General features: G+C 32.4%; 5 protein-coding genes across 13 annotated transcripts; 3 read left to right on the top strand and 2 right to left on the bottom strand.

Moving 5' to 3' along the window:
• Positions 1–53: 53 nt before the first annotated feature.
• LOC117217007 (transcription initiation factor TFIID subunit 10-like) lies at positions 54–1,263 on the top strand. Its single transcript, XM_033464263.1, has 4 exons — positions 54–157; positions 397–529; positions 613–677; positions 763–1,263. The coding sequence occupies exons 2-4, from the start codon at positions 413–415 to the stop codon at positions 962–964; spliced, it is 384 nt and encodes a 127-aa protein (XP_033320154.1). The 5' UTR covers positions 54–157; positions 397–412; the 3' UTR covers positions 965–1,263.
• A 255-nt stretch (positions 1,264–1,518) lies between these two features.
• LOC117216998 (GRB10-interacting GYF protein 2-like) lies at positions 1,519–9,425 on the top strand. Of its 3 annotated transcripts, none has more exons than XM_033464236.1 (16): positions 1,519–1,611; positions 2,375–2,419; positions 2,507–2,738; positions 3,286–3,456; positions 3,547–3,748; positions 3,832–4,045; positions 4,131–5,118; positions 5,216–5,566; positions 5,644–5,955; positions 6,035–6,127; positions 6,206–6,633; positions 6,727–6,928; positions 7,006–7,206; positions 7,395–7,797; positions 7,876–8,105; positions 8,189–9,425. In XM_033464236.1, exons 2-16 carry the CDS (start codon positions 2,388–2,390, stop codon positions 8,312–8,314), a joined length of 4,185 nt encoding a protein of 1,394 aa, XP_033320127.1. In that variant the 5' UTR covers positions 1,519–1,611; positions 2,375–2,387; the 3' UTR covers positions 8,315–9,425. The 3 variants fall into 3 exon arrangements, with proteins under 3 accessions (XP_033320127.1, XP_033320125.1, XP_033320126.1); XM_033464234.1 differs by having other exon boundaries at positions 7,006–7,212; XM_033464235.1 differs by lacking the exon at positions 1,519–1,611 and adding an exon at positions 2,061–2,085 and having other exon boundaries at positions 7,006–7,212.
• Positions 9,426–10,294: 869 nt separating this feature from the next.
• LOC117217002 (N-acetylglucosaminyl-phosphatidylinositol biosynthetic protein) lies at positions 10,295–14,036 on the bottom strand. Of its 6 annotated transcripts, XM_033464251.1 has the most exons (8): positions 12,362–12,579; positions 12,090–12,246; positions 11,819–11,998; positions 11,512–11,746; positions 11,130–11,427; positions 10,694–11,054; positions 10,527–10,625; positions 10,295–10,443 (listed from the first exon to the last, which is right to left on the bottom strand). In XM_033464251.1, the coding sequence occupies exons 1-7, from the start codon at positions 12,487–12,489 to the stop codon at positions 10,554–10,556; spliced, it is 1,431 nt and encodes a 476-aa protein (XP_033320142.1). In that variant the 5' UTR covers positions 12,490–12,579; the 3' UTR covers positions 10,295–10,443; positions 10,527–10,553. The 6 variants fall into 6 exon arrangements, with proteins under 6 accessions (XP_033320142.1, XP_033320145.1, XP_033320144.1 ...); XM_033464254.1 differs by lacking the exon at positions 12,362–12,579 and adding an exon at positions 14,019–14,036 and having other exon boundaries at positions 10,295–10,625; XM_033464253.1 differs by lacking the exon at positions 12,362–12,579 and adding an exon at positions 13,615–13,644 and having other exon boundaries at positions 10,295–10,625.
• Positions 14,037–14,155: 119 nt separating this feature from the next.
• On the top strand, positions 14,156–23,637 carry LOC117216997 (neuralized-like protein 4). 2 transcript variants are annotated; one of them, XM_033464232.1, is made up of 19 exons: positions 14,156–14,430; positions 14,899–15,114; positions 15,196–15,645; positions 15,721–15,921; positions 15,995–16,214; positions 16,303–16,399; positions 16,482–16,658; positions 16,771–17,079; positions 17,150–17,343; positions 17,412–17,701; positions 17,852–18,245; positions 18,317–18,638; positions 18,725–18,918; positions 18,990–19,195; positions 19,256–20,604; positions 20,676–20,828; positions 20,890–22,525; positions 22,654–22,841; positions 23,451–23,637. In XM_033464232.1, exons 1-17 carry the CDS (start codon positions 14,248–14,250, stop codon positions 21,083–21,085), a joined length of 5,151 nt encoding a protein of 1,716 aa, XP_033320123.1. In that variant the 5' UTR covers positions 14,156–14,247; the 3' UTR covers positions 21,086–22,525; positions 22,654–22,841; positions 23,451–23,637. The 2 variants fall into 2 exon arrangements, with proteins under 2 accessions (XP_033320123.1, XP_033320124.1); XM_033464233.1 differs by having other exon boundaries at positions 14,214–14,430; positions 14,880–15,114.
• On the bottom strand, positions 22,281–24,306 carry LOC117217003 (guanine nucleotide-binding protein subunit beta-2). The gene is made up of 6 exons (XM_033464256.1): positions 24,143–24,306; positions 23,857–24,002; positions 23,461–23,760; positions 23,175–23,376; positions 22,595–22,811; positions 22,281–22,512 (listed from the first exon to the last, which is right to left on the bottom strand). Exons 1-6 carry the CDS (start codon positions 24,209–24,211, stop codon positions 22,406–22,408), a joined length of 1,041 nt encoding a protein of 346 aa, XP_033320147.1. The 5' UTR covers positions 24,212–24,306; the 3' UTR covers positions 22,281–22,405.

Here is a 24,306-nt window from a genome sequence, read left to right as displayed (position 1 = left end):
AATCGATCGATATATTCTCTTGACATTTATTCCTTAGGCCCTACGTTTATTCCCTAGGCTTCCTTCCGGTTTAGAGAATTCTCAAGTACTCGTTCTTTGTTTATATGCATGTAGATTCCTTTAACATATATTCACGGACAGAACGCTAATATTTTAGGTATGTTCTGCCGTTATTTCAAGAATATCTTTTTCCATTAATACTTAGAAGAGTCAAGCAAAAGATTTTTGTCTAAAAGAACTTGAAACATTTACTGAAAGAAATTTTGATACCTTTATTGTCGGAGGTTATAATTTATACCCTATAAATCATTTCAATTTTGTAGTATGAAAAATTATTTGTTTATGAATGTTATTCTAAGTCAAATTTTTTCTACGTAATGTTTTGATATCATATAGGAAAAGATAAATTAAAATGGCAGAAGATTTTGGAAGGGATACACCACCTATGTACACAGCAAATGAAGAAACAAAAACTGCTGGACAACCCCTTTCGGATTTTTTACTACAACTCGAAGATTATACGCCAACAGTAAGCAAATGAAACATTATAATCGTAGTTTCTTCATTATTATTAATAGTATAATTGGTAATATCAAATGATTCTTTTAACAGGTACCGGACGCTGTTAGTGAATATTATTTACATACTGCTGGTTTTAATACGACAGATCCCAGAATGTAAGTAATTTGCAAAAAGCTTGATTAATATATAAATGAAACTTTAATGATTACTGTTTCATAAATATGTGTATAACGATTTTAGAGTGAGATTGGTTTCACTAGCTGCACAAAAATTTATATCTGAAATAGCAAACGATGCACTGCAACACTGTAAAACACGTGGAGCCAATCAGAATACAAAAACGAAAGGAAAAGATCGACGTTATACTCTTACCATGGAAGATCTGACCCCGGCAGTTGCAGAATATGGCATTATAGTTAAAAAACCACATTATTTTGTTTGATTCAGTAGAGTCCTACTTTATCTATTTTTATTCATGAAAAATCTTTATTTATTTAATATTCTTTCACATATATAGAATGAATTTCTAATATGCAGTATATCATTGTACAATTTTTATAAAAATTAAGCGACATGCTACAACAAAAGACATAAAACTGTAAAAGTAATGTAGCTTGAGGGTCATACATGATAGTTTTAAAATGACTAGGAAATTTAAATATATTATACTCTATCCGAAAAATTAATTTCAATATCTTTTTATTGTATACGTATATTATAACATAAATATCTATAACACTTCAGTATTTGATGACATTGAATTTTGGAAATTTAAATCTCAAAATGAGGTCGTTAAAATTTAATTTATCAAAAATAAACGACAATAAGAAGGAAACATTAACGAATACAAAAAATTTCTTTGCTTCTAACGTACCGATTAGTTAGAAAGTTAATTCTAAGATCATAAAGATACATACATATCAAAAAAATATCTTCAGCTGATAGTGATTAAAAAAATAGCATATGTCGCTAGTAACTTTTCAATACATCAGGTATACCAGCAACTCCGCATGCGCTTTATTCTAAAAAAACTATCAGCCATATTGGTGTGTTGTATCGCTGCCCTCAGTAATTTCGAAGATCAGTGAGGTATTTTTCGCGTTCATCATACGATCTTTTTCATATTCGTTGCACTACGAATAATCGGGATTGCCAGTATGATATTTAGTCGAAATAGATTGGCCACTTATGGACTTTTATGACATTCATGAGCGGAAAAAGTTTGGTTAATGTTGCCACCTGGGCTCACGGAAATCAGTCTGTTTAAGAACATATCGTAAATAAATGCGTACTATTTTCACTAAACTGGAATGTTCATAGGATATTTACACCTTCTTCTACATTGTTGTTTAAAATAATCATTGTTAGGTATTGGTTGATTTTCAAAAGAATCACAACTTTTATGAATACTTTGCCATCGTCTGCCGTCCTCTCCTACCTTCGCTCACTTTTACTTCATACTTTTTATATATCTCAGTTCTATGCCTTTCATGATAACATTAAATTTATATCGTTGTAATTATTATTGATCATCGTGGTTGCGCGATTTTCGTCGAGCAACAGGTAACGATTGTCGATACAATTTGCTATAATTATACCAATTAGGTTTATCTTGAATATCTGTGATTATTGTCATAAGACATGCTTGATACAGGTAATATTTTCCCACATCATTGTGTTTTCTATTGGTGTCATTTCTTAAGACAGAAAAGCTAAATATTTGTTAATCATACATATTATTTTTACTACTATATTTTTCTAACTAATTTACATGTGAGTTTAGAAATATAATTCCCAACATGATAATAATCTTTCGAAAACTCTATTCTATGATAAAATATTATGTCTTCAGCAAATAGATCATCATGACGGATTCTATGAAATTTGGTCCAGAATGGTTTGTAATGTTTTATATATATAATACAATTATTAATTCAGTGTATTTCTTTGCTTATACATTTTACTTGTTATGATGAACATATAGGTTACGCAATTTGTCTGGAGATACTTGCAATAGTAGCGGTGGTGGTGGAGGTACTACAAGTTTAACAACTCCACGTTATCAATTAGCTGAACATAGATACGGGCGAGAAGAAATGTTGATCCTGTTTGACCGTAATTGTAAACCTCCTGAACCATTGACAAATTTCTCATCATTATATGTTGAGAAAACTCAACTTCCTTTGGCTCTTATACAAATGACAGAAGATGAAACGGTAATTAACCATGTATTCTTTTCTTGCATTCACAAATTTGATATTTATATTGAAATTTAAAGGATATTTATATTTATTTATGATAAGTAATTTAGTTATAATAAGTAGATGTATCAAGAAAATAACTTTTTTTTATATATGATTGTTATTCTATCATACTTTGCAATATTATGATTGCACATGCATTAATTGTTATTTAGAATGCTAATTAATATTGTGTATTTAGCGATTTATATATATTCTTAATACATCCTATATTGTGTACTGCCTCAAGTTAGTTTGAATCTAAAAATATAACACACTGGAGCCCTTGTGCCAGTTCTTCATAGCACTCTCCTACCTGTTGTATATTTTACATAATCATTACTAGTTTATTATCATTCTATGTTATATCTTCTTTCAATTTTGTATCCATTACAAATTAAAATGTTACCTCTCATTTATTGACATATATATAGTATATACATTTCTTAGATATTAATATTAAATATTAAATTATTTGGTAAATTAAAAATATATTCATTGCATTATCATACAATCTTTTTAGCGGATGTGGAACGGAGGAATAACTAATGGCGGTCGAGGAAGAGGTGGAAGTGTAGATCGTGGAGGACGTGGAAGAAGTGGAAGAGGTAGCTTGTATTCTTCTCATTATTCCCGTGGCGTTGGTTTCGATGATTCAGGAGATGGATCACGAATTGACAGTCAACCATTTCAAGTATGTAGTTTGTTTCATTCTATAGAAAAGATTTTCAGTAAAAGAAGAATTATTCTTTTAATTGATCAGTGAATATATTTTGATATCTAGGGAAGAAATCGCCCATTTGATAGGTCGCAAAGTGAACGTGGTTGGTCAGAAAGAAATGGAGCCTCAGATCCAGGTGAATGGAATGGTTCTACTAGTCCTAGAAAAGAATTAAGTCGTGGGGCTAGTGGTAGTTCTCTTATGGAAAGTAATTGGCGGCGTCATCGTGGTGGTACAGAAGACGATGACGGTTGGCGGAAATGGGGTATATAAACGTGTATCTTCAGTTCTGCATATGTATAATTAAGTAAAGAATATTGCTTATGTAATAATCAATTTGTATTTTAGGTAGGAGTAGTTGGCGCGAAAGTGGGAGTATGGATAGAGATAGATTAGAAAGAAATGAAGGAGATGGAGAAGAAGGACGAAGTAGTGGTAGTAGATGGGAACATCGTGGTAGTCATAGAGTTACACATGATTCAAGTCATCATCCGCCCCCTCGTACAACGCGCTCTTGGGATTCAAATCATCATGATAATAATCATGACAATCTTCCCGAATGGTGACTTTCTAATTGTTTTTATCACTAATATAACTAGGAAATTAAATATATTTTAATCATGTTTAATGATTGAAATTCATTCTAGGGCTACTGAAAATCCTAGCGAAAGTGGAGGAAGTTTCGATGCTTCAGGTGCTTTTCACGGTGGAATGTATTCAGATGATGATGAAGATGGAGTGATTAGTGCAGGTGGTACTCAAGAATCAAGGACTCGGCGTGTTTCCGAAGGAAGCGCTACTAATATTAAAAAACCTAGTAGCAAACCTTTATCTTATAGTTCAACTCAGGGACAAACAGCGGGTCGCAATTCCAATAGTGGAATTAGTTCAGTTAGTAAAGAACGACCAAAGTCCTTACATCCGCTCGATGATAAAAATGAATGCATCGAGAAAGAAAGGAGAAGCAGCTCTCCAACGAAACTGCCCATTACAGTTTTAACGGATAATACTGTTACTAAAACTTTGACGTCAACATCATCTGAAACTTCACAAAAAAGAAATACAGTAGCAACAAGTACGGAGCATACGAAGACTGAAAAAATGCCATCGTCCGATTCAGGAACCAATAAATCTCCAACTAAAGAAAAGAAAAAAGAAGATATTGAAACGGAAACAAAGTTGGATCCGATTCCTACTACTGCGAAAAGACAAGTTCCGGTGCAAACGGAATCTCAAAGGGTCGTACATAGCGCGGAAATGGATAACGTAAGGCATAAGTCGGAAGATGATTTAGACAGAATGAAGGAAGAAGCGGACGCATTAGTTGCAAAATTGATGGCAGATGAAGAAAATCATAGAGAGAAGACTGCTAGTATACCGCCTTCTATTGGTAACCAATCTTCTACAGTTTCATCCACAAATGGACAGGAGAAATGGTTTTACCGTGATCCACAGGGTGAAGTTCAAGGTCCATTCTTAGCCAGTGAAATGGCAGAATGGTGTAAAGCTGGTTACTTCACAGCAGGATTAATGGTAAGAAGAACTTGTGACGAACGGTATAGCACTTTAGGAGACTTAATGAAGATGTGTGGCAGAATACCGTTTATACCTGGACCTCCCATTCCTCCCTTAAAGGTACAAGATCTTTTTGTAATCTTTTGGAAGATAACAAATGTTTTAGTGTTAAGGAAAATGCATATAGAAAAAGATTTTTTTCATTTGTTTCTTTTAGTTAACGGATCAGGTAATACCATCTGTTCCTAACACAGTGCCAGCTGGTATGACTGCATTATCAAAATCTGGTATAGAAGATCCAATTCTTCTACTTCAGTATCAACACATGCGATTGATACAAAATCAACAATTACTTTTAAGACAAATGCGGACATCGGCTATAGCAAAACTTTCTCAGTCTGAGCATTGGGCAACGTTAAGTCCTATAGAACAAAACCAATTGATTTTTCAATATGTTTTTCATGACTCAGAGATTCCAGAGATGCCAATCTCTACAAATCCATTCGTACCTCATCTTCCGTCACAAGCTTCAAATCCAGTTATGCAACTTTTCACTCAAATGCAACAGGTACCAATTTATCTCATCTAGAATATATACTTATAAAAAATTGTGATATTAAATTTCTGTAATCTTTTGTTCCTCAGGCTAAAACGCAACCAGAAACTCATTTAACGTCAAATCCACATTCAAGTACAACAGCGCATCCACCTACAGTCGATCCTATACAACAACTTATACAGCAGATGGGTGGTATGCAAAATATATCGGGACTTCAACAATCAAGCATAAATTCAACGTCAGCTGCAACGCAAGAGGACAATCCCATAAAATCTTTGTTACGTCAACTTAATGTTAATGCAAATGGCCATCCACAAACACCTCATATCGATACCGTCTGGCCACAACCCCCGCCACAAATAAATCCACAATTTAATGCACAGAGTTGGTTAGCGCAAGTATGTATTACTTTGTATAAATTTCCATTCAGAAAGATATAGGTTTATAAATACAGTCAATATATTACATACTGTTCAGGTTGGACCGATACCAGCAGTACCTCCAGGCCAGTTACCTACATCATTATGGGATCTGCATACTAAAGAAATAAAGACTGAACAGCAGATATTGGTAATTACAGTTTCAAAATTTAGATTACTTTATCGCTTAGAATATAATTAAAAACTGAAAGTTATTATTGTGTCATAGGAAGAACAAAATCTTCGATTACAAGAAGATAGGAAAAAAGAAGAACTTCGAAAGCAAGAGGAATTACAACGACAAGCTGACGAAGAAAATGCGAAAAGAAAAAAGGAAGAACAGGCCAAGCAGGCAGAAGAAGCGAAGCGAAAAGATGAAGAGAGAAAGAAAAAAGAAGAAGAAAAAAAACGGAAAGAAGAAGAGAAGCGTAAACAAGAGGAAGAAAGAAAGAAAAAAGAAGAGAAAAAGCGTAAGGAGGAAGAGAAAAAACGAGAAGAGAAGCGAAAGCAGGAAGAAGAAAATTTAAGGAAAAAACAAGAGGAAGAAAAGAAAAAAAAGGAGGAACTTAGAAAGCAGGAAGAAAAGCAAAAGAAGGAAGAAGAAAAAAGGAAAAAGCTGGAAGAGGAACAAAAAAAGCAAGAAGAGGAAAGAATGCGGTATATTTTGCAAATAATTATGTATTTGTGAAATATTAATTATTTGAAAAAAAGGAGTTAATAAAACCTATTTCTCTACTTTTTCTATCGTAGAAAAGAGGCAGAGGCACGTAAGCAGGCTGAAGCTGAAGAACAAGCTCGGCGAGCAGAACAGAGACGGCGGGAAGCGGATGCACTCCGTAGATTACAAGAACGAAGTAAAGCGCCATGGGCACAGGCGCCTCGTGCACCAGCTCCAGCTACTCCTGCTGCTTCACTTGCTGAAATTCAAAGACTCGAACGAGAAAAGAAAGCGGTATACTTCGAAATTTTTAAGAAAGTATTATCATTCCTGTAGAAACTATATACTAATAGCTATAAATGTTTGTTCAGGAAGAACAACGATTTCAACAAATGATGCAGCAACAATTAGCACAACAGAAAGCCATAGAAACAGCTCAAGAAGCATCAGTAATGGACTCTTCTAAAAGATTGCAATTTAAATGGGCAGAGAAGGCTACAGCTTCTACAAAATCTGTACCAGTAAAGAGTCTCGCACAGATTCAACAGGAAGAGCAAGAAAGGATCGCCAAGGTAAAGGTACTTATTACTTTTTCCATGTCTTATGCTATCGTATATTAATTTTGATATATTTTTTCATTTGTCTTGAGATTTTGTTGTTAAATTCATGAACTTTTTTACATTCCTATAAAAGTGAAGAAAAGAAATACAATTGTTAAATGATAATCATATCTTACTGATTGTTATTGCTGACACTTTAGCAGCAAGAAAGGGAACGCCAAGAGAAGGCAGGACAGAAAGAATCAATGAACGTACTGAAAAACGCTGGAATATGGGGTGCTGCTTCTCAGTGTTTGAATTGGGCCAATTCAAGTAGCTCTAATAATAATCAAGTTTGGTCGAATAATAGTGGTACCAGTGGTTTTTGGGACGATCCTACGCCAATTAAACCTACGGCCGTAAAGCAATCTGTTAAACAGACTACTACAGTAAAAGCTCTTACTGCCAATCAACAACAGCAACAAAGTAATAAAACAAATAAGAGTAAGAATAAACGAGAAGAGGAATTGGTTAAGAAATTATTTGAACAAAACACTGCCAAGACAGATGATTTCACACAATGGTGCAACAAAGCCCTAAGTGGTTTACAGGTGTCTGTAGACAGTAAGTAGAGACTCTTTCACGTACGTATTTTTGTTCTGTTTATAAATGGTTTAATTAGTAAATTTTGCGTGTACACAGTCCCCACGTTTGTTGGATTTTTGCGAGACATTGAGTCTGCATACGAAGTAAAAGAATATGTTCGAGATTATCTTGGCGATAACAAACAAAGTTCAGAATTCGCAAAGCAATTTTTAGAAAAACGTAGTAAATGGCGATCGGCCCAACGACCTCAAGCACAAGCGGATGACTTGTGCAAACCAGCGCCTGCTGTTAATCCTAATGCACCCACGGAATTTCAGGAAGTAAAGGTATCTTGAGTAGATGTAATAAAAACTGGTAATGATTGATGATATGTTTTACAAGCGCCTAAGTGCTTAATATAATCTTTCAGGGAAAGTCAAAGAAGCCAAAGAAGGGAAAAATGTACAAAGTTGATAATAGAATTCTTGGCTTTAGCGTAACCGCAGCCCCTGATCGAATCAATGTAGGTGATCGCGATTATGGAGAAGGTGTTTGAATTAATTCTGACAACTTTAACTGTATTATGGAAATTGTGCAACGCTTGGCCCAACAAATGGTTTGTTATTTATTTATTGTAGATGCCAAATAAGTTCTAAGGAACCCGTTACGAGTACTTCGTTAAAAGTATATAAGATTTTTCTATGATTATGCGTGTAAGGATCTTATCTCTCGTATCCTTTACTCGTACATTAATGGGAGCCTTAGATACCGTTATAGCGTGGCATTATTTCCTTTTTAAACGGAACTGAAAGACACTCCGAAAGAAAACCCAATTGTACATACTACTCAAAGAAAGATACTTCTTAAAACAAGACAAACTCATCTCTTATTTACATGGTATGCATATAAATATAAATAAATGAATGATTATATGTATTATATATATGTATATGTATGTATACATACTACATACATATATTGCATTAACACATTTTGTAATATTTCACTTTCATCGCCGTAAGTAAAGAAATTATGCCGATCGATAACTCGTACACGCGGAAACATCGCAGTCGAAAGCAATATGTGCTCATGAAGGTGTTCAGCAAGCAAAAATAAATTGTTAATATGTGATCGTAATCAAAAGAACTTCGATCAAGCACGATATTGATGGAGTACATTAATATTATCGAATGCACCAAGTATGATAATATAAATCCTATGGATTTCTTTTTTTATCGTAACATCATGATAACGATACGACTTCGCCTTGGATTACGTTTTGCTTATTATGTTTTAAGAGAATAATCTTGTGTTTAACACATTGAAGGACTTTTTTTTAATCAATTTATGACCGTTTTTAAGAATAAAGAACTAATAATATTTTGACTGAATGATTGAATATTAGGAACAATTTGGACAATGAATTGCATATTATACGTAGAGCCAATCACTCCTTATTCCGAACTTTTGTTTACATAAAGCAACCATGAACGAAAGGACTTATTAAAAAGAAAACTGTATGTTTCAAAGCAGTAATATTGCAAAGAAAAAGAAGCTCTTGTACTTTCTTAACACTTTGAATACAATGGTATATTTCAAAGAATAAAAATAGTACTTGCATGTTGTACGATTTATAAAGAAAATAAACTATCTTCCATTTTCCTGTTTTGCACCAGAAAATATGAAAGTAAGCTCATGTAATGTTAGGAACGTGTACTGTCGATTTTGAAAAATTTACATAGCACATAAGGAAATTTCAGATTGATTACTGCGTGTGCCTACGTGTGGATCTCACTCTCGTCGGCATAGCCTTCTTATTAATATTGAAATCAATCTAATGATAAATATTTAACAAGGAATTTTATGTAAGATTTTAATTAATGCAACAACTGAAACCAGTATCTTTTGTAAAGTTTTAATTATAATTATAAGTATACATGTGAACTGTCCCACCTCTAGCAGGGAGTTAAAGGAGAAAACTTTTAGCACCTGTATAAAAAATATTGATTTCTTCTTTTTCGTTTTTCATAATTGAACTAATCTTTGCATAAAGTGGTACGAATACTCTGTAAGCAAGCAGAAAATGTTACGACAGATCTGACCGCTCTTAATATTATGATGGTTGTTAATTAAGGCTCATTGGTCTTCTTTCAATATGAGAAGAGTATTTTTAGAAGATCATAGATTCTTACATGAAAGATTTATGTATAAATAGATAAATGTACAGTAATACAAGGATAATTAAATAGAAAAAAACAGATAATTGAGATATTGTATTAATATTATTATTGTATCTAACGTACAGCGTATAATAAAATAAATATTATTATATTTTCAATTTGACCCTATTATTTTAGCTGATGTAAAAAAGGGAGTAATTGGTGCAATATATTTTTAATATGTAAATAATCACTGTATATGTGCGTGTGTATGATTATAAATTATAATATTATGCAAATTCATCAATCATTCATAAAGATTATGTACGTAAAAGCATATAATAATTAAAACAACGTTTGACACGAAAATAATAAAATAATTTTACATAAGTTTAATTTTTTTTTAACAACTGTATTTGTACTTTGGACACTGTATTTCTGTTTTTGTACATATATATTTATACAACATGAAAATATGTTATCTCAAAAGAATGTTAGGAAGTATTTTTATGAATAGTTGAACCTCTTGCACGAAAAAGTATATTTAAATCGTACTGATAGGAATGTATTTGGTATATAAAACACATACTATCAAAATGCTTATATCACCTTATAGTACATCTTGGAAATAAAATATTAATCCTCTTTTTCGTCTCCTCGAGGCTGTGTGACGTTAATTTCAGCATAATCTTTCGCAATATCAATGTACTAGAAATTATTACATTTGTTATTGTTATTATGTTATTATTGTTAATTGTTACAAACTTTTAACTTACCTTTTGCGGTACAAGGATTTCTAAAATTTGTAAAATGATGTAGCACAATGATACAACAAGTAAATAGGCTAATACTCCACTTTGAACATAACTTGCTAATTGTTGACCTAAATTCTTTTTATTTTCTTGTTTTACTAAATTGTAAACTATTTCAGTCCTTTTAGTAATATTAAACCAGTTATAAAATAAACTTATCCTTCTATGCATTTCAAATGGACATCTAGTGTTTCCTTCTTTATAATCTGCTATAGCAGATTCTAGTCCACTAATAAGAGCAGGTACTGTGGGTTCTACTAAATAAATTAAATCAGGTGGCAGTACTTCAGGTATACCACCGACTTTTGTTGAAACAACTTGTAAACTATAATAAATGGAAATATTATATCAATATAAGCAGTGACAACTGTCTTAGTGTTATTGAAAGATAATGTTTTACCCGCATGATGCAGCTTCAACAATTGCCATGCAATATGCTTCTGTCAGACTTGTATTTAGGAATATATGACCCTTATTCAATACATGTCTAATTTGAGAATGCTCTAAGCTTCCAAGCAACGTTACCCTATGTTGTAACAAGTTTCTTTCTCGTACTTCTTCTATGAGCCATCTTTTGGGACCATCTCCAGCAATTAGAAATTGCACATTCTTGTATCGACTACAAAGATCGGGTATAATACGAGCTAATAAATCGACGCCTTTGCGATATACTAGTCGCGATACTATGACTATTGTAACTACAATTAATAATAGATAACGTTAGTAGTATTATGTATCAATTTTATGGCATAATATAAATATGAAAATAAAAAAGAACTTACTAAAATTATCATCTCTTTTACTGATGTCAGGCATAAATAAAGTAGTATCAACTGCATTTGGGATAACAGAAACTTTCTCTTTTAAGACCTTTGCCCTCAATACTGTATTCTCTTTCCCAGTATGTGATACACATATACAATGGTTGCAATCAGCTAACGATATCTCTAAAAATTTATTTGTTAAAATCGCAGAGGCATCCGCAAAACCAAAAAGCGAATGATCTGTGAAAATGGTCTAAAATCCCAGCATACAAGAAGAATGTATTGTATGAACATATATTTTGTCGTTAAGTAACAAACAACTTACTTTTAATCCCATCAAGCGGCCAATTAACATCCCTTCGTGAGCAAGAGCAGAGAATGCAGAATGGCCATGAACTATTTGGATTTCTTCCCTTAGAAAGATATATCTAATGAGAGGGATAGAACAAATCATTGTTGGAAGAACACATTGATTGTAGAATACTTTTACTGGTATGTAATATACCTTAAAAATAAAATATTTTTAGCATTAATAAACATTCTTTGTATAGACTTTATACTTTCAAATTACAAATATTCTTTATACTGTACGTTACTTTTAGGCCATTTGTCATATAACGCACTCCGATTCTATCGCCATAGGAATGAGTAAGCACTACAACTTTATGTCCAAGCTCCATTAAACATTGAGACAAATTAAAGATATGTTCCTCAACACCACCCATATTAGGATAAAAAAAATCAGACACCATACTGGAAAATAGAATAGATGTTAAGTACTTCCTTTTATAAAATTTATTTTATGCTATTATACACCAGATAATGACGTTTCTTCTAAGATATTTTAAATAGTATAATAATCACAAACCATATCTTATGTTTTATGATGTTCATATTGACGATTAAATTGAAACATGTCTCATGTAATAAAATAATACGTGCTATTCGTTGAATATAATTGAGAACATCTGAAGTATTTGATAACTCTCTGCACATTGATTCACGTGCAAATAGATATTCGTTGACAAGTTTATCATATTAAAAACTTTGTTAAATAACTAAATAAATAAATAAATAGTTAAATACTAAGTAAAACTAACTTCTAAATAATCGTTTTTATCTTTCCGCATAAAACATTTCAATTCAATGAGTGTTTTATACACGTAAGAAGTCAGATAAGGTTATTAAAATTCTTTCGAATTTTCTATGGTACATCTGTAAAGATGAATTGATATCTCTTATTATTCTAATTTTAATTGCGAAGGTCAACGTATTCATGTTCTTCAAATACTCTTAGCATAAACATATTCGTTGCAAACTCATTATGAACAAAGCAAATAATGGAGATAAATACATTTCAATTGAATAAAAGTGGTTCGACTTTTCACTAATATCAATGAGTTTCGAGGTTTTGTATCTCGAAAATCGATATTCAGTCGACAAGAAAATTGAATTTTTTCTCAATCTATTGCATGCCGCAAGATGTAGAAAATCCAACAAGAAAAAATATTATTTTTCTTTATTATTTCCTTTGGACATGTTAAGTTCCCAAAATTTCTAGTATATCGTAAATTGAATTTCTAAAATGATATTATTCCAAGATGTATATAATCATACACCACTGTATATCATAGACTACGAATTTTTATGCATCTTTATATTTTTATGAATTAAAGAAATAGAAATTTAAACAGGAATTTATTTCATCTACCAAATATTAGAATTAAACTGCGAATTTTTACGCATTTATAGAAAACTAGAAAGTGCAAAGTCACACAAAACGCACATAGCATGAAAAAATATGTAAAATATCCATATATAATGCTTTCTATAGTAGTGATATTTAGTAGGTACAACACTTTTCTATCGAAGTTCTGTTTTTTAATTATATTTTCAAAAATATGAATTTGCATAAAAATCCGTAGTTTAACGATAATATATACTATAAAAATAATATAGTTGCTTCTAGAAAAAGTAACGTATTTCATTATGTTACTGTAAAAATTAAATATGGTTTAAATAATTCAATTAATCAAATATTAGCCAATACATTTACGGATAAGATTGATTTTTTCTGTAGCACTACTTATTATCTCAAGAAATCTTTATATTAAGACTTACGCACTGTTTAGATGTTTTTAGATTATGTTTTAATTATAGCATTTTTAATTGTTTTAGTTTAGTTATGTTTTAATTATAGCATTATGTTGCATATATTATGTAGCTATTACTGCTTTTTTTTTACTTTTCCTTTTTGTCTTCTATTTTTATTTATTTTTTGCTTTACATATACGTGATACGTAATATGTATGTATATATAATTGTATGTATATATTGGATTTATACCCTCAGTTCCTACACTTCTATTCACAAATAAATAAATAATAGTAATATATAATGATTATTTATATTTATACGCAATGTGTGCATATTGCATGCACATTATAATCTAATTATAAATTTCTTTTCATTTCTTTTAAGTATTACTACTTTGTTATTGAAACATAGAATAAAAGTTAGATTACCACTATCCAATAATAAACTGGTAAAGAAAAGGCTATCGTAATTTATGCATATGACCAAATATGACCGTGCCTATCTTATAGATATAGTTGCAATTGTTACATCGTTCGTGATTGCGCGTAGAGGGAGAGAGACATACGACGGAAAGTGAGATAGTGCAGGTAGGAAAACATTAGTTAAAAGAAGATAGAGAGATAGTGGAAAGAAGAAGGCAATGCATGGTTTGGTTATATGTCGGTGGTCGGTGCACAACAAATGGTCGACATGTTTCATCAACGATGCGGTCATCGTGTAACTTTAACAAACAACAATTGCACGGCCATAAGGGATTTTTCAGAATATAATCATGGATTGGTTCTCAGCGCGGAACCGCTTAAGGACGATGAGCTTTTTGAAGTCCGCATTGACAAAAAGGTACCGAATCGCAAACTTTGAACTTGTCTAGTTTAGTAGTGAATCCTTTGAATCTGTCAAAACGTTGTTTACACTGTTGATAATTTGAAGTTTTCAATTTACCATTCATTTATATTTAGGAGTTGCACGCATTCCGTGTTCCTGTTAAAAACTGTCATAGAATGCATCAGTAACAAATCAAATTGTAAATGCTCGTACTTTGTTTATTGCTTCTGACTTATTTTTAACGATTTAATGTAGGTTTCGTGTCGGATTATCAAATTTAGGATTAATACTCGTTTATATACTGTAATATACTCTAAATTATCATGTATTGTAATATAGTTTAAAATTATTATCTTTATAAAAATACAATTGCACATATAGTATATATCAAATATATTAGTGAAAAAGTTAACATTTCTATGGAAATTACTAGTCATTTTATATTGAGTTATTTTCTTTTTAAGTTCAAGTTCTGTTATGCAGATGACATCATGGAGTGGCAGTATAGAAATAGGAGTAACAGAATGCGATCCAGAAATAATAGAATTAACAGCCTGTGCTACTAATCTTCGTCAAGGAACTTGGATTATGGTTGATTCTGGCATAATGCATGATGGAATAAGAACGGTAGAAATGTATGGAATGTGTCTAAACGAATTACAAGAAGGAAGTACTTTAGGAGTAATGAGGACATCTAATGTAAGTTTTTTTGTATATTAATGTTCTAATGCTTGTTTTAATAAATAGTTTTATTCACTTCTTGTTTTCTTTTAATTATAGCATGAATTGATATTTTATATCAATGGTGTCTCTCAAGGAGTAGCTGTATCCAATATTCCAGAACGCATTTTTGCAGTTGTAGACATGTATGGCGATTGTGTACAGGTGACTATAACTCACCCACAAGTTGTCTCCACTTTATGTAACGAGCCAAAAGATGAAGTTGAAATTAATAATGACTTCGCTCTTGGAGAAGCATCTAATTCCTCAACAACTAATCTAGTCGCTAATTTGAATGTTAATTTAAATGTTAATGTTAATGTTAATTTACCTAAGAATCCAAGTCCTGCAGCTATTAGGGAGGATAGATTAAGATTTCATGAGAGAGTTGGCTCGCTGGTAAAATTGTCTAACAATGCCAGAACTGCAGAAAGGCGAAGACCCTTAGACGAATTTAATAATGGAGTAGTAATGACTCATAGGCCATTAAGGGACAATGAATTATTTGAGGTAAATAAGGAAAGTCTAAAGTAAGAAATGATCTCTAATGCATGAGACATTAGTGTAAATTATATATTACTATAGGTACGAATTGATAGGCTTGTACACAAGTGGTCAGGTAGTATAGAAGTTGGAGTTACAATGCATAGTCCAACAGCATTAGAATTTCCAGCAACAATGACTAATATGCGGTCAGGAACAACGATGATGTCTGGGTGTGGAATTTTGGTAAATGGAAAGGGCACATGTCGTGAATATGGGGAATTTAATTTAGATGAATTAAGGGTAATTAAAGTCAAAGTGGAGTGTTACTAAGAATGTTTTGTATTATATGTGATTCAATAAAATACTTATTTAGGAAGGTGATAGAGTAGGCATGATAAGACGAAGCAATGGAAATCTTCATTATCTAATAAATGGATTAGATCAAGGTATTGCCGCTAAAGTACCTGTAGGTGTATGGGGTGTTATAGATTTGTACGGTATGACGGTAAAAGTAACAATCGTCGATCGTGATGAAAGGGAGGAACAAAACTTAATTACTAGACGAAACACGTTACAATTGCAAGGTTTAAATGGTAAGAGTTTAGTATCAATCATTTTTCTTATATTATTGATTTATGGTACAACACCGCGATACATTTTTCGGATACTTCTGTTATTTAGAAACCGAAGAAGAGCCGCCAGATAGACTTATGTTTCATTCTTGCTGCGGTACACATGTCGAAGTGATTAATAACGGACGCACTGCGCATAGGCCTAAGTAAATAAAAACTTATTTAACAATGTACATGAAATTTTATTAGAGTGTGTGTGTAGTAAATCTATATGCCATTCTTTTTTAGCGTAATGGATGATTTTAACAACGGTGTTGTATTGACTTCAAGACCATTGAAACCAAATGAATTATTCGAAGTGAGGTTGGACAAAATTGTAACAAAATGGGCAGGTTCTATCGAAATAGGAGTTACCACTCATTCCCCAACTGAACTAGAGTTTCCTTTCACTATGACAAACGTTAGGTATGTAAATTAATATTTCCAATTAATATTAATATACATATATACTTTTTCCTAAATTTATGTTAAGTTTATCGCCCGTATTATTGCTCGAAGGTGGTCATATCCCTTGCAGATCCGGTACATGGATGATGACAGAAAATGGGGTGATGCACAATGGTACTATGATAATAGACCAATATGGTCAGAATCTTGATCGACTACAAGTGGGAGATCGTGTAGGTGTAATGAGAAAGGACAATGCAACATTGCATTTTTATGTAAATGGTGCTGATCAAGGGGCTGCAGCGATGAATGTTCCTGAGAAAGTTTATGGTGTCATAGATCTTTATGGGCAAGCAGCACAGGCAACTATAGTTGACAATACAGACTTCTATAGTCCTACTACAAACAATTCAAGCTTCAGCAATACAACCTTATATAGGTTCGTAAATTTTGTTCCCTTTTGAACATGTGATCGAAGATATTTATTATTAATTATTTTTCCCAAATAGTGATTTGAGGTTTCATCATATACATAGTAAGAATGCAAAAATAATAAATAATGGATTGACTGCATTGAGGCCTAGAGCTTTAGGAGAATTCAATGAAGCCATTGTGATTGCAAATCGTGCGCTGCGTGATGGTGAAATGTTTGAAGTGACAATCGATAAAATGGTTGATAGATGGACAGGAGCAATTGAAGCAGGTATATATTTAAAAGTATAATTTACATTCTTTTGCTTAGTAGGATATTAGTAAGGAAATATTTTTTAGGTGTAACTCTTATAAGACCCGACGAGTTGGAATTTCCATCTACGATGACGGATATCGATCACGATACTTGGATGTTGTCTGGATCTAACGTTATGCGAGATGGTGTTATTTTAAGGAATAATTACGCTTGTGATTTAGACAAACTAATTGAGGGAAATCGCATTGGTATGATGCGATGTTCAGATAGTAGTTTGCATTATTATTTAGATGGAGTAGATCAGGGACCTGCTTGTACAGGTGTACCACCACATGTCTATCCTGTGATTGAATTGTATGGACAATGTGTTCAGGTATATCAAAGTTAAAGACTCTTATCTAATCTCAAAGATAATATAATAAAAAATATGATATACTATTCGTATTACATATATATATATATATATATATATGTATATTTATTTATTTATTTATTTATTTATTTATTAATATCAATTCATCAGGTTACAATTGTACAACCGGAACGCAGGGATCCAACAACACAACAGTATTTGCCATCAGAAAACAGTACTAGTCAACAACCTACATCAGTAATTCAGCTTCAAGCTCAGACAGAAATAATGCATAAATTTCACGAATCTGTTGGTTTAAATGTTCAATTAAATAACGATAGAACGGTAGCAACTAGGTGTAGAGAATATAATAATGCTATATTATTAAGCGAAACACCATTAGAAAATAATGAACTTTTTGAAATTGCCATACAAGAAGTAGCTCGTGAATGGAGTGGTTGTTTAAGGATAGGTGTTGTGAAAAATGAAAGTGGAAACTGGTTAACATCTATGAATCTTGTACCTGGCATGGGGTCCATTTCAACAGATGCTTGGTACTTAACAGGTAATATTGGAATAAAATGAATACGATACATATTGTATAATTTACTACAATTTGGAATCTTATATATATAGGTAATGAAGTAAGACACAATGGATATGTTTTATGTATGAATTATTGTCCAAGTTTGGAATGGTTACGTGTTGGTGATAAAATTGGACTGAAACGTACACACGAGGGTAATTTAAAATTTTATATAAATGGAGAGGATATGGGTATAGCGGCATCGAGTATACCAGAAATGGTGTACGCTGTGATCGATCTTTTTGGTAGTACAGTAACTATAAATATAACGAGTAGTAAACAACAAAATAATGCAGTATCTCCAAATGCTAGTTTGAGATTGCAAGATTCTTTGGAATTATTGCTAGATCCAATGCCACCAGTTTTGCGAAAGTATGCCTTTAATTATATATTCAGAGTATGCGTGCTCATCTTTTTTTGATTCTTGAAAACATACAATATTGTTATTTCATATATAGTGATGCTGGAATGGACACATCTGTAGATGTATCTGAAGGAAAATTAGTAAACGATGCAACACTCACACCAACGCAATCTGCTGCTCATTTTATAGGAGAAAACGATTGGAGTTATGAATTCCATGAAAATCATGGCAGAAACATACAACTCGAAAGTAAGACTTCTGCACGAAGAGTTGCAAGTTATAATCAAGGTATTATTTATTCTCATATCTACACACACTTATTGACTTTAACATTTCTTACATCATATGTTGTTTCTAAGGAGTGGTAATGTCTAGTCGTCCTTTACTAAAAGGAAAGCCATTTTTAGTGAAAATAGAGAAATTGAACAAACGATGGGTTTCTAATATTTATTGTGGAGTAACTTGCATTTCACCTGAAAAAGCTAATTTTCCCTTAACTGCTCTTGGCTTCAAAAAACATTCTTGGATTATTTGTAGCGACTGGATATCACATAATGGTATTAGGGTAAGTATTAAACAAATTGATATAAGACATGAGACATATATTACCAAACTTTATCCTTAGATAAAGACAAAGTATGGAGCTGCTTTGGAAAGTCTTCACTGTAATTCTATAGTAGGTTTATTTATCGATGACGACAACAGATTACACTTAATTATCAATGGTGTAGATCAAGGCGTAGCTGCAACGGACTTACCACCTTATGTTTATGCTGTATTTGATCTGTATGGTCAATGCGAACAAGTTTCCATTGTTGCAAATAATGCAGAGCCATTCTCATCTACTACCGATAATAGTATAACATCCGTGGAATCTATGAGAACGAAGCTAGAAGATGCGGAAAATTCGCGAGAGAAAGCAGACTTAGAGTGTCACGAAAAAGAAAACGTCATCGCAGCTGCTTCTTCGGATTTATCTTCCTCTACCTCACCAAGTGTGCCGAGCCAGTGCAGTTCGAATACTAAAGACGATGATATTGTGGAATATGCAACGTGTAACAACGATAATGTGCATTTAACAAATAATGTTGAGAACAAAGCTATGCCCAGTATCTCAGACGGTAATAATTTGGATTCGAACTCGGATATAAATCACGACACGACACGAAGTATTAAGAACAAGATTTACGATAATTCAAATCAGTTGAATAATAGCGCGATATTGAATAGTCAGTCAGAAAATTTGACTATTAGAAACGAATGTACAAATGTAGAGATAAATAATGCAACTAATATTAATATTAAAAATGGCACCGCAAATAGCACCAATAACATAACTAACTTAAATACTAACGCTAATAATGCGATAAACGAAAGCATAGTATCTAATAGTCAAGGAAATAATATAAGCTCCTTGCATCAAAATAATGCATCTGTTAATATGTTAAGCTCATCTCAGACATTCTCGTCTCAAAATACATTGAGTAACGCAATATCTGATATTTCGAACACTGTTTCTTCTAGTTTCAACGAAGTGCGTTCAAATATATCCTGGAATAATACAGTATCTGTTGATAATTCCGTTGGTGGAAATACGATTTTAGGACAAAATACAGTCTCTATTCATAATGCACCATTGCTGCATCCATCGCTACCGTCCATACCTCTTGGAACAAACAATATACCCATGAAAAAGTGTGAATATCTAAAGGCGTGTATGAGATTAAAGAAATCACTGGTTTTACCGGATGAATTCTTTTCCTTAGAAGATGTACTTTGTTATTGTAACAACTGTTATAAAGTAGAAGGGGATAATGCAATTTGCAAAAAGGGTGAACCTCCGGCAGAGTTTGCTGTACCGATTGGATGGGCTAGGTTTCCATTGAAACAAAGTATTAACGCCAATCAAATTCCACAGAGTACAACCGATAAATGGCATGTTGCTTTCTATGGTATACGTCTGGATGCAATTAGGTAAACAAATATATTTAGAATTTAACAAAAAAGACCTTTTTGCATAATTCTAGTTTTATGTGTTGTTTTAGACTAATTCTCGATACAGGAGAACTTATGACAAAAGAGCAATTGGATATGAGTAATTTAACAATGAATATAAAGACCGAAGATCAAAACCCTCAGGTAGTCTTTTCTCCTAGTATAAAGTATGCAGCATCTGAGGAATTTACCAAGAGATATCCGTAAGTACTTTCACATGTAGTAGTGATTAATTATGAATTATCAATTTGTCATATTTCATAGATATATTGATACTCAATCAAATAAAAAGTTAAATGCTTCAACGGCATTTCAACTACTAGTAAGGCCTGGTTCATATACAATTAATTCTGGTGGTAAAGATAGCGATGACCCGCAGTTCGAATCTGTCAAATGGGCTACCAAAGAAGCTGGGGCTACGGTTATTATGGCTCTCTTAATTCACCTCGATGAATTTTAATTTATATAACACGAAAGTAATAGAAGAGAGTGATCCAGAGTCGCGACGGTTACGAGAGATACACTTTCGTTTAAGGTTGACAATTGTACATAAAGATTATATGCATAACGTAATATAATTACCGTAAGATAAGTTTTTAAAATCAATTTTTTATCTTCAATTATTCCGTCGAATCTTTGTCGTGTATATTTACGTTGAATTTTATGTTAAGTACTTGTCAGTAAAAACGATAGCGATCATTTCGTAAACATCTGTTAAGGCTTTCGTTACCTTGCTCTTAATTCAGTATGCAGTATTAAAGAAAAATTCATGATAGATGTAATTTATCGACTATGGAACGAACAAATTTGTAATAATCAGTTCAGCAACGTATACAGTAGCTTGTATATCGAATGCATAGTACATATGTATTATGTTACACGTTTAATGTAGCTACTGGCCTAGGTTCACAGCGATAAGGATTATGTCGAGTAAATTCTAAAGGTTTGTCACTACATTAAAGAAGCACTTTAACCCTCAAGCTTTACGCCTAACAAATACCAAATCTTTAAATGTTAATAACATACAGGTAAAAATTTCTCTTTCTTTCTCTCTCTCTCTCTCTCTCTCTCTCTCTCTCTCTCTCTCTCCTTTTTTTTTCAAAGCACGACCTTTTGCAGCATCGATCAAGAAATATGTTATCTGTATAATGTAGAAATAAAGCGATACCATTGTAAATCATATTACGAGGCTACCATAGAAAATTCAAAAATTAAATTCCCACGAAATTGAAAATATTCGGGAAATATAATAACTATATTTTCAAATACGCTGTTTAGAATTGTAATTTTTCTTTGTGGATATCATGTGCACTATTTATAAATGCATACAAATAATATAAGTGGCAAGAAAACGACGAATGTGTCTATCTTTCATAAGCAGTTCATTCAATTTGTTACCATTATTTTATTCTTTTCTCCTAATATTAATTGCTTACTTTATAATTACTTTCTAATTGGGAAAGAGTAAAATTATTACGAATTTTTTAAGCTCCAATAACTTTCGATGTATATTATGGATATTTATACTTAAAATGATATATATATATATATATATTTATGGTACATCATTTAAGTAAGCATTTAATTTAACGCGTATAATATAGAGTAGTTCTGTAATCTTTCTGTAAAAGTGTAGACCTACTTTTTCGTGTATCAAAATTTTGATGACAGTCGTAAAATACGAGCGGAGAACATTTCAACAAAAAATAAGCCCTTTTTCTTTTATTTTTGCTCCATTTTTCTTCAATGTTATTCGACAGTAATACTTTTTTTTTAAGTTCTACACCCAAATTCGAACATTTTGATCCCAGGAGCAACTAGCGACAGCCATACCATTTCCAGAAACGCTGAGCGATGTTACCCGGTTTTCGTGACCAGTTAAAACACCTTAGAATGAAAGGTAGAGTCGATTATAATCTACGAAAATTATTATAAATATTTGCTTATTTCTAATGTCTATAATATTTACCATTATGTTGATTCTTCAATGTATCCCATATGTGAATGGAGTTGTCATCGCTTCCACAGAATATGAATCTTCCGCTAAAGGATAAACCGCAACTTGTGAATCCAGGGTTAGAATTGGGAGGCTTAAATGTAGCTAACTGCTGATCTGATCTTAAGTCCCACAGTCTTGCCGTCTTATCTTCTGATGCCGTTACAAAAGCTTGTCCCGAAGGATGATACTAAATGAAAATAATTCTTTTCATTATAAGGTAATCTTACAAGTTACTAAAACTATATAGTTTTAAGGGAACCTTTCAAGTATACTTGTATTTATTAAGTAACTAATAATAATTAGACTGCGGATTTTTATACATTTATGAGAAACAAAAGATTTGTTGATTTTTTTGAAGATACAGAAATACACAAAATACATATAATATCCAAAAATATATAAGATATCCAAAATACAGTATCTTTTACAATATTTAATAGATAAAACAATTTTCTACCTAAATTTCATTTTATAAATTATATTTATAAAAATACAGATCTGCATAAATATCAGCAGTCTCCCAATAACGAAATATACTTTCTATACTAACACAAACTGAGTTTACGTCAGATCCGTGTCCAAAGAAAGTTTGCTTTGCAGTCTGCTCTCTTATATCCCATAGTTTACATGTTCTGTCCACCGATCCGGTAATATACGTATTTACGTCTGGAGATAAACTAATACTAACCACGTCTCCGGCATGCGCGCAAAAGTCGGTAGTTTTCTTGTTTGCTTCCAAATCCCATATACAACTAAAAGAATATCGAAATTAATGACAAATAAATAGTGGCGAAAAATAACCATATTATTTATTAATGCTTTATAGATGCGGATACATTTTCATGTCACCAGATCCAGTGATAATCTTTTTGTCCTCCAAGAATCTGCAGGATGAGAGGAAACCTTCGTATCCTAGTAATTCTCGAACGATTTTAGCCGATCCTGTGGCGTCACGATTGTTTACATCGTAGATAGTGCACATGTTGTCCATACCACCGCAAGCAACAAAGTTTCCCGACGGTGCAAAAGCTACCGACATCACCCATGCTGAACGTAATGGAATTACCTGAACTTTATTTCCAGTCCACGAATCCCAAATGATCAATTTTCCGTCTAGTGAACCAGTCACGCAATGCCTGGAAGGAGATATTCATTTTGATAGCTCAAGATTGGACACAATCGTTTCGGTTGATTTCACAGAGGAAATCATAGGATCGATGATCAATACTGACCTACTATCACCGCTATAATGCACCGAATTCACTTTGTTGATATGTCCCTTTAGTAACTTTTTTGTAGATAATTTAACTTTCGGTGCATCCGGTACACTACTACATGCTTCTTCCAAAGTTGTATCTTGTTGTTTCTTTTGATCTTCCTGTTATGTAATAAAGTGTTCAAAGTGTAAAAAATATGTTCTTAATTGACATCAAAGTATGAATTCATTACAGCTTTTTCTTTCTAATTACTGTACAATTAATGCGATACAGGTAATATGTATAATTTTTCTAATACAACCTTGCATTTGTTGATTAAATCTTCCAGCTCTTTTTTCAAAGCTACCGTTTCCGCGTCATCCTTCCCCATTGTTTGGTCTAGTGTTGTTTTATTTCAAAACTACTGTGGCTCTGAGGACGAAACACCGACGATGATAGGTGTATGGATACTGCGAACAAATTTTT

The sequence above is a fragment of the Bombus bifarius genome, unplaced genomic scaffold, assembly GCF_011952205.1.
Source record: "Bombus bifarius isolate JDL3187 unplaced genomic scaffold, Bbif_JDL3187 scf7180000007974, whole genome shotgun sequence".
In the NCBI taxonomy this organism is placed as follows: Eukaryota; Metazoa; Arthropoda; class Insecta; order Hymenoptera; family Apidae; genus Bombus; species Bombus bifarius.
Note: the sequence above shows the minus strand (reverse complement) of the source record. Positions and strands in the feature narration are given on the sequence as shown.